The 16,330-nt window shown below is 49.9% G+C and overlaps 1 protein-coding gene across 2 annotated transcripts in view; it reads right to left on the bottom strand.

Moving 5' to 3' along the window:
- The window catches only part of ahr2 (aryl hydrocarbon receptor 2), a 245,961-nt gene that overhangs the window by 51,917 nt on the left and 177,714 nt on the right, over positions 1-16,330 (bottom strand). For both annotated transcript variants that reach the window (XM_038788090.1, XM_038788095.1), the window contains exon 3: positions 7,788-7,894. In XM_038788090.1, coding sequence (XP_038644018.1) covers positions 7,788-7,894 — 107 coding nt within the window. The remainder of the gene's footprint in view (positions 1-7,787; positions 7,895-16,330) is intronic.

Raw genomic sequence — 16,330 nt, 5'->3', positions numbered from 1 at the left:
GTCCCACATGGCGTATACTGGCCCCACATGGGGTACACTGGCCCCACATGGCGCACACTGGCCCCACATGGAGTACACTGGCCCCACATGACTCACACTGGCCCCACATGGCCCACATGGCGCACACTGGCCCCACATGGCGTACACTGGCCCCACATGGCGTACACTGGCCCCACATGGCGCACACTGGCCCCACATGGCGCACACTTTCCCCACATGGCGCACACTGGCCCCACATGGTGTACACTGGCCCCACATGGTGTACACTGGCCCCACATGGTGTACACTGGCCCCACATGGTGCACACTGGCCCCACATGGCGCACACTGGTCACACATGGCGCACACTGGCCCCACATGGCGTACACTGGCCCCACATGGCGTACACTGGCCCCACATGGTGCACACTGGCCCCACATGGCGCACACTGGCCCCACATGGCGTACACTGGCCCCACATGGTGCACACTGGCCCCACATGGTGCACACTGGCACCAGATGGCGCACACTGACCCCACATGGTGCACACTGGCCCCACATGGTGCACACTGGCCCCACATGGTGCACACTGGCCCCACATGGTGCACACTGGCCCCACATGGCGCACATTGGCCCCACCTGGTGCACACTGGCCCCACATGGTGCACACTGGCCCCACATGGTGCACACTGGCCCCACATGGCGCACACTGGCCCCACATGGTGCACACTGGCCCCACATGGTGCACACTGGCCCCACATGGTGCACACTGGTCCCACATGGTGTACACTGGCCCCACATGACTCACACTGGTCTCACATGACTCACACTGGCCCCACATGGCGCACACTGGCCCCACATGTTGTACACTGGCCCCACATGGCGCACACTGGCCCCACATGGCACACACTGGTCCCACATGGCGCACACTGGTCCCACATGGCGCACACTGGCCCCACATGGTGCACGCTGGCCCCACATGGCGCACACTGGCCCCACATGACGCACACTGGTCCCACATGGCGCACACTGGCCCCACATGGTGCACACTGGCCCCACATGGTGTACACTTTCCCCACATGGTGTACACTGGCCCCACATGACTCACACTGACCCCACATGGTATACACTGGCCCCACATGACTCACACTGGTCCCACATGGTGCACACTGGCCCCACATGGCGCACACTGGCCCCACATGGTGCACACTGGCCCCACATGGCGCACACTGGCCCCACATGACTCACACTGGCCCCACATGGTGCACACTGGCCCCACATGGCGCACACTGGCCCTACATGGTGCCATGTCACCAGTTCCGTACGTTGTCAACTGGTATTACTAATATGAGAATAAGTGTCTAGGGCCGCCAGTCACGCTTTTAAGCATCCTTGACACAGAGCTATTGGTTTTCTGGTTCCGGCTACCTCACCAGACAGAAGAGCTTTGGGTATGTGACCATCTTCTATTGAGCAAATTTCCTCGAGTTCCCTCTGCTGTATGTCTGCCAACAAAAATGGAAGCTATGGCTTTGAGGGTACTGCCGCATTTGCCGTGTATTTTGTCATTCTATATGATGCGCAGAATAACCACAAACAGTGAAGGTGAAAGTTGGGCTTCCTTTCTTGATCTAGAATGGACACGATCTTCTCCATATACCAGCCATAAGGACAGTGTAGAGAACTACCCTCAGAAGGTACCATTCCTATATTTTGGGGAAAGATCCTGCCAGTTGAGAAATGGTAAATGTGCAATGTTTCTGGCACAGATTGCTATAAATTCAATACCCAACCCCTCCCCTTCTCACACCCAGACCCCGAATAAAAATGGAAGACCCAAAACCCTACGGCACTGGGGGTTAAATCCTACTTCATCCCGCTCCTCTCTATTTCCATTCCAATTATGTTACTGCAACTAATGGTTCACTAAAGCAGACTTTCATCTGTTTCCATTCGGAACAGGTCACTAGTCTGTCGCCAGAGACATACAGCTTTGGGACGCCATTCCACATCAAGCATTGCTGACCAGGCTTCTCTCCCACTCTTACCGCCTGCCATTGGCCTGTTTGGGAGGATTTGCAGGCTGATACTCAACCTCTTTGGCCTTGTTATGAATGCACCTTCCTTTGCCATCAAGTCCTGGAGTGTGACCCAAACCTGAGCTTTTGGCTCAGAGGTAGGGGTGCTGTGCCACGAAACCTCCACCCCCTCCTGTACACATAGAATCATAGAATTTACAGCGCAGAAGGAGGCCATTTGGCCCATCAGGTCTGCATCGCCCTTGGATAGAGCACCCTGCCTAAGCCCACACCTCCACCCTATCCCAGTAACGCAGTAACCCCACCTAACCTATTTTTGGACACTAAGGGCAATTTAGCATGGCCAATCCACCTAACCTGCACATATTTGGACTTGTGGGAGGAAACCAGAGCACCCGGAGGAAACCAACGCAGACACGGGGAGGATGTGCAGACTCCGCACAGACAGTGACCCAAGCCGGCAATCGAACCTGTGACTCTGGAGCTGTGAAGCAACTGCTCTACCCACTGTACTACCGTGCCACACACAAACACAATTATAATTAAAATAAATGGAACTAAATCCAGTGCTGTCGCTGAAGGGTGAGGAAACATTCGTGTTCCTAAGTAAGTGATTAGTAGGGATGTGATTTCCATAGGATGGGATTTCCACGGGAGATTTGGGACCTGGAATCTGCTGCTCTGCGCATCTCTAGTTGGATCCTGGGAGGGTGCTGAGTGAAATTCCACAGATTGCTGTTCCACAGATTTTGGTCATCGTGTTCTATGATCCCGTTGACTTGTTGGTACTAACAGGAAATGGATAACCTTGGCAATTAGTTCTAGGCCAGCTGTCAAATCCATTTGTATATTTGTAAGACAAGGTGCCCAGCAGCCACCATAATATAAAGGCAAAGTGTGCAGTAGTTTAGGGGTCATGTTAGTGGATTAATAATCCGGAGACCTGGACAAATGATTCAGCGACACGACTTCAAACCTCACCAGGTCAGCTGAGGAATTTAAATACAATTAATGTAATAAACGTTGAAAAAAAGATAGTCTCAGTTATGAAATAACTAAATTGTTGTAAAACCTCATCTTGTTAACTGAAGTGTTTTAGTGAAGGAAATCTGCCTTTCTCACCCGGTCTGGCCTATATGCAGTTCCAGCTGCCTTCTCAAATGATCCAATGATCAGTAAAGGCTTACCGTTCACAGGTCATAAATTCTGGCCTTAACAGTGGTGCAAGTTCCTCTCCAACTCACACACTATCCTGACTTGGAAATATATTGCTGTTCCTTCACTGTCACTGGGTCAAAATCCTGGAATTCCCTTGGCCCGAACAGCACAGTGGGTGTATCTACACCACATGGACTGCAACGGTCCAAGATGGTGGCTCACCACCACCTTTTCTTTTTTTTAAATTAAGAGTACCAATTCCTCTTTTCAATTAAGGGGCAATTTAGCGTGGCCAATCCATCTACCCTGCACATCTTTGGGTTGTGGGGATGAAACCCTTGCAGACACGGGGAGAATGTGAAAACTCCACCTGGGGCTGGGATCGAACCTGGGTCCTCGGTGCCATGAGGCAGCAGCGCTAGCCACTGCGCCATCATGCCCTTCACCACCACCTTATCAAGGGTAATTAGGAATGGGCAATGAATGCTGGCCTAGCCAGTGACACTGACACCCTATGAACGAATAAATGTTTAAAAATCCCATTAAAAAAACCAAGGATCATCCAACCTTTGTAAATCTTCTCCAGGCCCAATTACCAGGATATACCTCTTCTGACTCTGAACGGCTAGACCGCTCCCTCCATTTCTCCTCCATGCCCTGACCCTCTCCCCCAAAATAAAGCCACCACTGATAGCACAATCTTCATCAGCATCATCCTGTGTGCTGAAACACCGTGGGCAGTTTTACTGTCGTTAATGTCAGAGATTAGGAACAGGGCCGAGCGCTATATTGCCCAACCTGTTCCCTTTTCACAGCCCATGTAACTCTCTGGGAAGTATCATTATGTACCCACAGTGCTCTTACAAAAAACAATTGCTTTTATTCAATGCCTTTTGCACAGACATTTCCCATTGGTATCAGGCAGGATTTCTGAATGCTTGCTTTGCTGAGCAGGAATGAGGCTAAGGAAAGTTGGAGGAGGGATGTAATTATTAAAGGACTTCATCCTCCAACTTCCCCTCCGCTCCCCGCCAACCTCCTCTCTACCACACCATCTCCCCCCCTCGTCTACAATTCTTCCACCTCCCACAATCTCCTCCTCTTCCAAGCCCGTAACTATCTTTCCTCAGAATCTCCACCCACCCCCCCCCCAAAAATAACCCTCCCTTTGTAATTGTCCCCCTCACAAAGTTTCTATACTGGCGTCTAATATTAAGATCTGTTGGCACGTCTGTGAAAAATGTTTTTGTTTCCTGTGTCTGAAATGTACATTTATGTGGAATGTAAATGAGCTGATTATTATCAGCCGATTCAGCAGAAAGCCAACTGTAACTAAGGAATTTACAAGATTATTACCAAACAGAAACACATCGGGCATTGGGGGCTGGGTGGTAAAGCAGCTTGAAAATCTGCTGCCTACACCACAAACTAACACAGGAGCTCTGAAAGCAACACGTTAAAACCCCAGTGGTCATCAAATCCAAAATATGTGAGATCATAGAATCATAGAATTTACAGTGCAGAAGGAGGCCATTTGACCCAACGAGTCTGCACCGGCCCTTGGAGCATCCTACCTAAGCTAACATCTCCACCCCATCCCCGTAACCCCAGCTAACCTTTTTGGACACTAAGGGGAATTTAGCATGGCCAATCCACCAAACCTGCACATCTTTGGACTGTGGGAGGAAACCGGAGCACCCGTAGCAAACCCACGCAGACATGGAGAGAATGTGCAGACTCCGCACAGACAGTGACCCAAGCCGGGTATCGTACCTGGGACCCTGGAGCTGTGAAGCCACTGTGCTAACCACTGTGCTACCATGTTGCCCGCACACAATTATATACAATAAATGGAACAAAATCAATTGCTGTCGATGAAGTGTCCAGCTCACCATATTTCCTGGTTATAAGGTTATGATGTGAAGCAAGATTGCATGCATTTAAATGTGATTCCTGGGTTGGACGCAGTATGCTCCGCCCATTCGCGATGCTCCGCTCCTCCCAGGTGGAAGTCTCATGGGTGTGAATTACTAAAAGTATTGACAAACGTGGAATGGGCGCCTTGACTGCAGAAGGCAAGCAAGAGGCCAGAACAACAATGAATAACTGTTGAAAATATCAGGCTTGCTGGTGTGGGCTGACTAGGCCGGGGGCAGCAGTGGGTAGTGACTTGGTGTCACATCTGTGGATGTGAGGTGTCCCCCTTGTGATGTTCTCTGTTTTCTGTATCTGGATGTCTTGAATGCGTAGTGTTGAACAAAGAACATTAAGTTCAGTAAATTAACAAAGCTGATTTATTAACGCTACTTAAATAAGATTCCAACGTATTCCAAGGTGCAAGGTTGCTAAAATAAACTATGCTATATCTCCAACTACAGCACTCTCAAATACACAAGTAATCTGTCTCGCACCTAAACACCTTCTCCGAGTCAAGGATCGTCAAGTTATATATACTCTTGATCACCATCTGGTGGTAAGAAGTATGTACATGAAATAAACCTTTATCTCCCATACAATATCCATTTTGCTACACCCCTCGGGATTGGGATGGCCTGACTCAGACCACCATTGCTCCAGTCTGTCTGAGAGCTTATAGCGCACAAATTGACTTTTACTTTTCCTCCATTACAATAGTCAATATAACTCAAAAAGTACCTCATTGGCCGGAAAGTGCTTTTGGTGCTGGAGAAATGCATGTCCGTTTTTCTACCTGACAATAACTAAGGTACACCGTATGCAAGGGTACCCATCCATCTGCATAACAGGACTGACACTGAGGGTCAAGGCCATCTGCTCAGAAACACTGCATCATCGTCCATCCCCTCGACCCCTCATTTAGGGCTGTGGAGTTCTTCCACCCATTCAGGTCCCATAGCAGCCTCTTCCCCAAGATTCCCCTCTCAATGCCTTTGCCCTGAGTGACTGCTCACCCTTGATGAGTTTGAGCCTCACACTTAGGCAGCACGGTAGCATCGTGGTTAGCATAAATGCTTCACAGCTCCAGGGTCCCAGGTTCGGTTCCCGGCTGGGTCACTGTCTGTGTGGAGTCTGCACGTCCTCCCCGTGTGTGCGTGGGTTTCCTCCGGGTGCTCCGGTTTCCTCCCACAGTCCAAAGATGTGCGGGTTAGGTGGATTGGCCATGCTAAATTGCCCGTAGTGTCCTTAAAAGTAAGGTTAAGGGGGGGTTGTTGGGTTACGGGTATAGGGTGGATACATGGGGTTGAGTAGGGTGATCATTGCTCGGCACAACATCGAGGGCCGAAGGGCCTGTTCTGTGCTGTACTGTTCTATGTCTATGTACTCTTAGTGCTCTCATCTTCCCATTCTTACTTTACCTCACCATCCCCAGAAACAGCCACTCAGGTCAGTTTCTGCTGTATAATTCACTAGGTTATTTTGGCTGAACTTGCTCCCTGTTTTTCTATATTACTGACAAACCTAGCTCTGACCACAAACTCACCTCCCTCCCTGTCCTTATTTACCTAATCTAACCGTACTACCCACATTTCCCAACGCTGACAAAAATCCTTCCAACTCCTCACTCACCCATGCTCTTGATAATCTAACTGCAGCTCTTCCGGCCTCCACGCAGCATCCCAGCACGGCTCCTGTTGATCTACTGAACAGTTTGCTTATGTCTATCATTGACTGCCTCGCCATATAAATACTGTGGCTACAAGAACAAGTCAGAGGCCAGAAATCCTGTGGCGAATAACTCACCTCCTGACTCCCCAAAGCCTGTCCACCATCTACGAGGCAGAAGTCAGGAGTATAATGGAATGCTCTCTACTTGCCTGGAAGAGTGCAGCTCCAATAACATTCAAGAAGCTCAACATCATCCAGGACAAAGCAGCCCGCTTGATCAGCATCCCATCCACCACCTTCAACATTCACTCCCTCCACCATGATGCACAATGCCAGCCGTGTGTACCATCTACAAGATGCACTGCAGCAACTCACCAAGGCTCCTTCGGCAACACCTTCCAAACCAAAGAACACTACCATCTAGAAGGACAAGAGCAGCAGATACCTGGGAACCCCACCACTTGGAAGTTCCCCTCCAAGTCACTCACCATCCTGACTTGGAAATATATCGGAAGTTCCTTCACTGTCACTGGGTCAAAATCCTGGAATTCCCTCCCTAACAGTACGGCGGGGGTACCTACACCACATGGACTGCAGCGTGGTTCAAGATGGCAGCTCACCACCACCTTCTCAAGGGCAATTAAAGATGGGCAACAAATGCTTGAGAGACATCCACACCCCACATTCCTCCCTCTCCACCAGGTTGTTTATTAACTGCCATAAGAGTCACTCTCGCATTCCAGATTCTAACTTCTCACTGTATCAGTGAATGACTGGTCTTATCAAAATCAGCTTGAGCGAACCCTCACGTTCTGTCTGCAAAGCCAAGCCACTTCCAGTCCGGAGAGCTTAGGATCCCCTCTTCCTCAGCCTCGAATTCCAGAGAAACCTTCAATGTCTCCCAACTCTGTGATCCGGTTATCCCTCTCATTACAAAGGATCATGGAAACTAAGGGATGGTTAGACACTCCCAGAATATTCCACATCTCGGTGGTGCCAAATCTTCCTTGCATTGGGTCACTCCTCACCTCAAGCAATAGGTCTCCCTCAGAAAGCTGCCCGTTTTGCTGTCCATTCCCTGGACAATGTGCCGGCTTGTCTGTCAACCAGGGACCCTTCTTCCTCTTCATGCTAGCTGCAAGTAAAACAAAACAAAAGGACCATTTAGAAACGAAACTGCAAGATTATAAATTCATGCATGTTTCTCTTTTCAGAGAAAATTAATACCAGCCAATAAATAATGAGTAAAGATTGTGATCATCAAGAGATTTGCTTTAGTAAAACATTGACTTCTGAGCAGACAGATTAATAAATGATCTCTGGCAGGGGATACAGTTCAAGTAAATTCTAACAGTCCATTTATACAATTCCAACCTCGTTTGCCCCTTCTTTACGATTTGTGATTCACTAACAATTCTAAGAATTGCAAAAACTCCCTCATATCCACATGCACCACGGGAACACGAATGGACTCTTTAGATTACTTTTACCTAACAAATTGACACTGAATAGTTTGAGCGATGAATGTTTTCTATTTTGAAGAAGTTGATAACACTCCTGTAACCTCAAATCCATTACTGTCAGAAGTTATGGACATGGTGCTTTGTGGCAAGACTGGAGGAGCAAGCCCAGAGTTGAAGCCATATGTTACCTGAAGACTCAAACTATCCTTACAGGCTAGTTGTCTCCTCCGGGAATGAAGGTCATCATTCTGCCAAATGTGTCCTAAACTAACTTCATGAAGGTCACTGTGGAATAGTAAGGGTGAAGGAGATAGCCAGAAACTGTTTTTGGTGGTCAGGGCTCGGTAGCGAAATCGAGGAGGAGGCGAGAATGTGTAGGTTAGGTGGGGTAGGGGGGTTACAAGGATAGGGCGGGGGAATGGGCCTAGGTAGGGTACTCTTTCAGAGGGTTGGTGCAGACTCGATGGGCCGAATAGCCTCCATCTGCACTGTAGGGATTCTATGTTTCCGTGTAACACTCCTGCTAAATGACCCAATGACAAATGAGGTCAAAGTTTACCTAAGGCTACCTCATCCAATACCAAGTTCTTTATCAACCTTGCAATTTGCCTGCCCGAACTTGGACAGGGTGTCAAGCTAAGGGGGTGAAACTTTGAAATTGGGAAGAGTTTAAAACCCACAATGTGACTGAGATTATACAGTTGGCTTTTTTCAGGTCTATACTGCAACATCTTTCACACCATTTATTTTTGTAAACGTAACCGTGTCTTCTATGATTTTGCCAGCCTGCCTTGAAGAGTCTCCACATGTCAAGCAGAGACTGAACTATTCTGGTGACCATGATGCTGCAGTAAGAAAGAGTGCTGAGGTTCATCCACTAGATACATGCATTCTCAACCTTTCTATTTCTCATGTGCAAGGCTGCAATAGAATTTGTAAACCTAGGGCGGGATTCTCCCGAACCCGGCGGGGCGGAGGTCCCGGCAGGACGGAGTGGCGTGAACCACTCCGGCGCCGGCCCACCCCAAAGGTGCGGAATCCTCCGCACCTTCAGGGGCTAGGCCGGCGCCGGAGTAGTTTGCGCCCCACTGGTGTGGAAGGCCTTTGGCGCCACAACCAGCCGGGGCCGAAGGGACTCCGCTGGCCGGCGAGAGTCTGCGAATGCGCGGGAGCGTCAGCGGCTGCTGACGTCATCCCTGTGCATGCGCAGGGGGGTGGTCACCTACGCATCAGCCATCGCGGATGCTGACACGGCCGACGCGTAGGAAAAGAGTGCTCCCACGGCACAGGCCCGCCCGCGGATCGGTGGGCCCTGATCGTGGGCCAGGCCACCGTGAGGGCACCTCCCGGGGCCAGATCCCCCCGCGCCCCCCCCAAGAACCCCGATGCGCCCGCGCCGCCAGGTCCTGCCGGTAAGGGACCTAGTCTGATCCACACCGGCGAGACTGGCAAAGAACGGGTGGAACTTCGGCCCATCGCAGGCCGGAGAATCCGGCAGCCCCGGGGCACATTTAGTCGCGCCAGACCCCTCCATTCTCTCCGGCGGGCGGCGCGATTAATGCCTCGCCGACTTTTGGAGGGTCGGAGGACGGTGGGGGCGGGAATCACACCGACCCCCGGCGATTCTCCAACCCGGCGGGGGTGTCGGAGAATCCCGCCCCTAGACTCTCACACGGTGCCTTTAACAGAATAAAACATTGCAAGTTGCTTCACAGGCACATTATAAAACAAAGTTTGCCACTGAGTACCATAAGGCAATATTAGTGCAAATGACCAAAAGTATGATCAAAAAGGTAGTTTATAAGAAATGTCTTCCAGGAGGAGAGAGATATCGGGCACGATTTGGTCAAAATGTTTCTGAGTGTGGTAAGCGAGCAGGAACTGCTGCCAGCTTCCTAACGCTTGGCCGGACTTTAATTGGTCCAGTTAATGCGGCCCCACGGGCGTCACGCCACAAATGACTGTTCCCCTGGCTGATTCATCAGGACCGCCAGTCAGCCCCCTGCTAACAAGGGAGAGCAGCACTTAAACCAAGCCAACCCCACTCAGCTCGTAGCCATGTCTCTGAGACGACCAGCCCATAATTTGTGGATGCTGACCTGGACAGATTATTGGGTACTGTCGAAGCCAGACGGATGCACTGTTTCCCCGAGGGTCTCGGAAGGTCAGCCCCAGGGCGTGGCAGGAAGTGGCAACGGCCGTCAGCACAGGGAGGGTGATGAGGAAAACCGGCACCCAGTGCTATCAGAAGGATGGATTGGTACCAGATCCCCGACACCACCCCACCAGCATGAGAATGCACCTGGCACCGCTCTCACCCAGCACCGTTCCATGCCCCGGCCCACCCATTTCCTGTAGTGCCGCCCACACCCTCTGCTACCCTCCCATATGCCCCAACCCTCATCCGTCTCCCCTAACCCACCCCACCCTGCACGCCCCACCCCCAAACACCCCAAGCCTCCAATCAACACCCCCACCCCGGGCCTCCCCCACCCCCACTGTGAACGTTGTGTGTGACTAACAAGGCCCTCTTTGTGTCCTTCCAGGAGATATTGGCCCACAACAGATGAAGAGGGCCCAGATAACCAGCGGAGTGCCTGACATCAGAGTCCTCACCCCGCTATGAGGAATGGGCCCTGGAGGTCGCGGGGTGGCCAAGGACAAATCTGTCACCAATGTAGAGGTCGGCATACGGCCCAGAGGTGTGAATCCACTGGCTCCCCACCAGGATGACCTATCACACACGAGTTGTTAAGACCATACAGTATGGCCCATTCTTCCCACTGACCGCATGTCCGTTTTCCTGCATCTGACGGTGCCGGGCCATCTTGTGGCCCGGGGGGTGGGGTGGGCAGCCTCGCCATCCCCCTCCCCCTCCCTTCCCCCTCTCTCCCTCCCACCCCTTACCCCCCGTAGAAGGAGAGCTCTGAGGATGCCACCACCTACAGCATCACAGCTGTTATCCCCACCCTCCACCAGCAAACAGACACAAAACCCGGGGGGAGGGGGCGGAAGGGTAGTGTACAGGCTTCTGGGCACGTCCTTGGGAGCACCACACAGTTGCTGATGCACATCATGTGGAGACAGGAATACCCAGGCAAGACAGCAGTCGGAGGTCTGCTGGATCCCAGGACCCAGCTGGGTTCAGTCAGATGCTGAGCCTCTGGACCAGGTTTACCTGGAGCTGGTGCAGAAGACATGCGGCCGTGAAATTCAGAGGGGATATCAGCGACCCTCCAGCAGGTCCAGAGCCGCTTGGAGGAGTCCCAGAGACTCCGGCACAGGAGATAGCACCAGAAATATGAGACACCGAGGTCAACACTGCTAGGGAGACAACTGCAGAGGAGAGCCTGGTGCACGATGTTGGCAGCTCATCACCACCTTCTCAACGGCAATTAAGGATGGGCAACAAATACTGGTCTTGCCAGAGATACCCAAGAATAAACTTAAATAGCCTTATGAAGATTGAGATGATCAAATATCCCCCAGAACACAATAGTTGGTGCATTGTAGTAGGCAATAGAAACAGGGGGAGTGGTGGGCTTCAGGGAGGGAAAGGAAGAGAATGTTAGATCAGTAGCAGGCTGATTTTAATCCAAGGGTGGATGAACATGCGGGAGTAATGAGTGCCTTAGGGGCTCAAGGATTACTAGTCCTTCAGGAGATGGGTCAGTGTTGATGACTGGGCACTTTCTGTTAAGTAGCAGAATATGAAAGCCAGAATGGTCTCCTCAATCCCATTTGTTGTGTTTATTGGAAGGGTCTACTTTCCCATAAGAGGGGAAGTCATTTCAGATCATTGCACCCATGTGATTTATATATATATATATTTTTTTTTTTTTTAAATTTAGAGTACCCAATTATTTTTTCCAATTAAGGGGCAATTTTGCATGGCCAATCCACCTATCCTGCACATCTTTTGGGTTGTGGGGGTGAAACCCAAGCAGACACGGGGAGAATGTGCAAATTTCTCACGGACAGTGACCCAGAGCCGGGATTCGAACCCGGGTCCTCAGCGCCGTAGGCAGCAATGCTAACCACTGTGCCACCGTGCTGTCCCCCATGTGATTTATATTAAGGATTGAGCGAGATGTTGTTGACCAGACTGCAGTCTATGTTGCCGGAACTTTGAGCCTTGAACATTGAACTATCGTCACCAGAATAGAGCTAGTTATTGCTATTTTATCAAGAGACAAAACCTTCTCAATTGGACACTTCGACAGAACTATGATAAACACCACCATGTGCAATTCAAGTTATTTTTTCTCATTTTCAAATGTTCTCACTCATTCACCATAGCTGACCCATGACTCTCTGGTGCTCACAAATACAGCCATATCAGGGCTGCAGAGAAGGAAAGGTGAGGACATGGATCGAGACCCGGAAACAGGAGACCGTGCCAAGACCATATCAATCACCACATAGGCTGCTGAGCCAAGAGTTTAACACGCAAAGGTCTGAAACCAGGCCACCAACTGAGCATCATAAACATGACGCTAGATTGAAGCAGAAAAACCCTGGAAATATTTACCAGCTGTTTAACATTGCCAGAGCAGCCTCTCCAAATTCCCACCTCACAACTGAAGACTCTTTCTCCCTTCCTCAGAACAACCTACCCCGCATATCTTCACTGAGTTGTACGTGGCAGCAAAGGTTTCAGGTTCAAAGGTGCCATGCCGAGTTACCGAACACTGCAAATTTCAAGTTGAGAGGAAAATGCTCCAAACCAGATTCCAGGAATAGGTAGTCTCAAATTCAGCAATTAAAACCAGCTGAGGGATCTCGAATTGGCAAAAGAGACTGTGTGTAATGTGAAGGAGGGAAATAGCGCACACAGAACAGCCCCCCCCCCCCCCCCCCCCCCTTTCCTGGTGCCTTTACTTTCAATATCTGTTTATTTTTTAAAATTCATTTATGGGATGTGGATGTCACTGGTTAGGCCATCAATTATTGCCCATCCCTAGTTGCCCTTCAGAAGTTGATGGTGAGTTGCCTTCTTGAACCGCTGCAGTCCTGGAGTTGTAGGTGCACCCACTGTGCTGTTAGGGAGGGAGTTTCAGGTCTTTGACCCAGTGAAGGAACAGCCAATATGTTTCCAAGTCAGGGTGGTGAGTGTCCAAGTCAGGGTGGGGAGTGACTTGGAGGGAAATCTCTAGGTGGTGGGGTTCCCAGGTATTTGCTGCTCTTGGCCTTCTAGATGGTAGTGGTCATGGGTTTGGAAGGTGCTGTCTAAGGAACCTTGGGGAGTGACTGCAGTGCTTCTTGTAGATGGTACACATGGCTGCCACTGTTCATCGGTGGTGGAGGGTTTGAATGTTTGTGGAAGGAGGAGCAATCAAGCGGGCTGCTTTGTCCTGGTGGTGCCGTGGGATTCCTTTGACCTGCTCTGGTAGCCACAGTATGAATATGACTAGTCCAGTTCAGATTATGATCAATGGTAACCCCCGGGATGTTGATTTTCAGGGATTCAGCGATGGTAATGCCATTGACTGTCAAGGGACATCATGGTGTGAAGATGGGACTTTGTCTCCACAAGGATTGTGCAGTGGTCATTTCTACTGATACTGTCATGGACAGATGCATCTGCAGCAGGCAGGTTGGTGAGGATGAGGTCAAGTATGTTTTCCCCTCTTGTTGGTTCCCTCACCACCTGCTGCAGTCCCAGTCTAGCAGCTGTCGCCTTTAGGACCTGACCAGCTTGGTCTGTGGTGGTACTACCAAGCCACTCTTGCTGATAGACATTGAAGTCCTCCACCCAGAGCATATTCTGCACCCTTGCCACCCTCAGTGCTTCCTCCAAGTGGTGTTTAACATGGAGTAGTACTGATTCATCAGCTGATGGTGGCTGGCACATGGTAATCAGCAGGAGGTTTCCTTGCCCATGTTTTACATGGACCATGAGATTTCATAAGGCCTCGAGTCGATGTTGAAAACTCCCCCCAGCAGTCCCTCCCGACTGTATACCACAGTGCCGCCACCTCTGCTGGGTTGGTCCTGCATTGGGACAGGGTTTGGTTTGCTGTTGTCATATCCATTGCCTAGGTCTAATGCCGGGTGGTCCGTCTGGTTCCATTCCTTTTATGTGTTTTCGTAGCAGTTGAATACAGCTGAATGTCTCGCTCGGCCATTTCAGAGCAGTTAAGAGTCAACCACATTGCTGTGCGTCTCGAGTCACATGTAGGCCAGGCTAGGTAAGGATGGCAGATTTCCTTCCCTAAAAGGCATCAGTGAACCAACTGGGTTTTTACGACAATCATGGTCATCATTCGACTTTTAATTCCAGATATTTTATTGAGTTTTTAACAATTCCACCATCTGCCATGCTATGATTTGACGCTGAGTCCTCAGAGGGTTACCCCAGGTATCTGGATTAATATCCCAATGACAATACCAGTACGCCCCTGCCTCCCCATTCTGTCCTGCAAACCTGACTCAGGGGTTGGCTGAAAAGTGAGGACAAAGCCACACACACTAGCAGAAAAGCAGGCTGCCTCTGATCTTAGCCTCCTTGACATTTACTGTGTGCGCTTTCAAAGAGCGATTGTTCTCCCCAGCTTCAAGGAGTGTTAGGTTTCCCACAGTTTACTTCCAAGCAAGTCTGTACGAGTCTCCGCACGACACAGGAAGATGAATACACTGTGTCAGCAAGCACACCTTAGTCCATGGGCAAAGGATTTTAAACAGTAAGTTTATTTCATTGTACATTAGGAAAATTAATTATAGGGGGGTGGAGGGGGGGGGGGCATGAATTTCTTCCCCACCTAATACACATTTCTCAATCTGGGGTACCATGTTGCTGTCATAACTCTGCTCTCCTGCCCAGTTTCCTATTCCTTCAGATGGATTTTTTGATTTCATGCTCCTCCATTCGCAGCTTCCTGTTTTGGGGCACATAAAATCTAGTGAGTGGCCTTCCCGCCACTCATCCACCCACAGCCGACCTGCCTGAAATTTTGCAGAGGCAGCTTCAGGTGGTGCACCCATCATTAGACTTGTATTAAGGCCTATAAGTGATAGTTAATGGCCATCGAAGGCCGCATCCCACCACTGCCAATATTTTACTCCTGACAGGGTGGTAGGTGGGAAGCCCAGAAGCTTTACCTGGTAAGTCGAGTATCAGCCAATGCGGGAGGGGGGGGGACCTCCTTTAAAGGGCCAGGGCCCATCAAAGGCAACCCTTACAAGGTCACCACTCTCTCCTTTGACTCTTCACCCCTGGCCTCCTACTCTTACCACTTATGAACCACCAACGTAATTCTCACAAGCACTGGCTAGCTTGTTATTTTTCAATTCTCTTCATAGCTCTGGGATGTCCCAGCCAAGTACACTGCTCAACACTGGCAGAATCTTTGAGGTCAACTCGTATAAGGGATTGAACCTGGGGCCTTGCTGCTCCTGCTTCAACCATTGGGGAGCACAAGTGTAAACATTACACAGGAGAAAAGTTTAACAATTAAAATTAGGAGCAGACCATTTGGCCCATCGAACTGGCTCCAGCGTTCAATGAGGTAAAAGCTAAGCTGGTTATGGCCTCAGCTGCACCTTCCTGCCTGTCCTTCTTAACCCGCAACTCCCTTGTCAATCAGAAATCTAACTTGGCCTTGAGCATATTCAATGACCCACAGCCTCCACTGCTCTCTAGGGTAGAGAATGCCACACATTAATGGCCTTCTGAAAGAAAATAATTCTTCTCACTTCCCTCTTAAATGGGAGACTTGGTTAAAAAATGATATACTTTACATCTGAGGGGTCTGAACAAAGAAAATTGAGCCAATCGTGTAGCAAACTTGTAAGCATTCAGAATTGAACACTATCAGTGAGTCAAAGATTGTGTGTACAATATAGAATTACCGGATCACACACACTTTACAATAAAACATCAAAATGTGCCAAATTGATGGTGCAATATCAGGCCATGACAAATAACTTGCCTTAATCCTGGGGACTGGTTAATGTGATCCACACAGCTTCAGATGGACAAACAATATGGAGATGAGAGGTTCCTGTAGCTGTTTACTAGGATTGTGTTCTCAACCATACCACTAGGAGGCACATGATGGAATATTGTCCACTTGCCTGGATGAGTGCAACATAAGCAACATTGGAAC

This window comes from Scyliorhinus canicula, chromosome 2 (genome assembly GCF_902713615.1).
Source record: "Scyliorhinus canicula chromosome 2, sScyCan1.1, whole genome shotgun sequence".
Classification (NCBI taxonomy): Eukaryota; Metazoa; Chordata; class Chondrichthyes; order Carcharhiniformes; family Scyliorhinidae; genus Scyliorhinus; species Scyliorhinus canicula.
The sequence above is the reverse complement of the archived record's forward strand: the minus strand, read 5'-3'. Positions and strand labels throughout refer to the sequence as shown.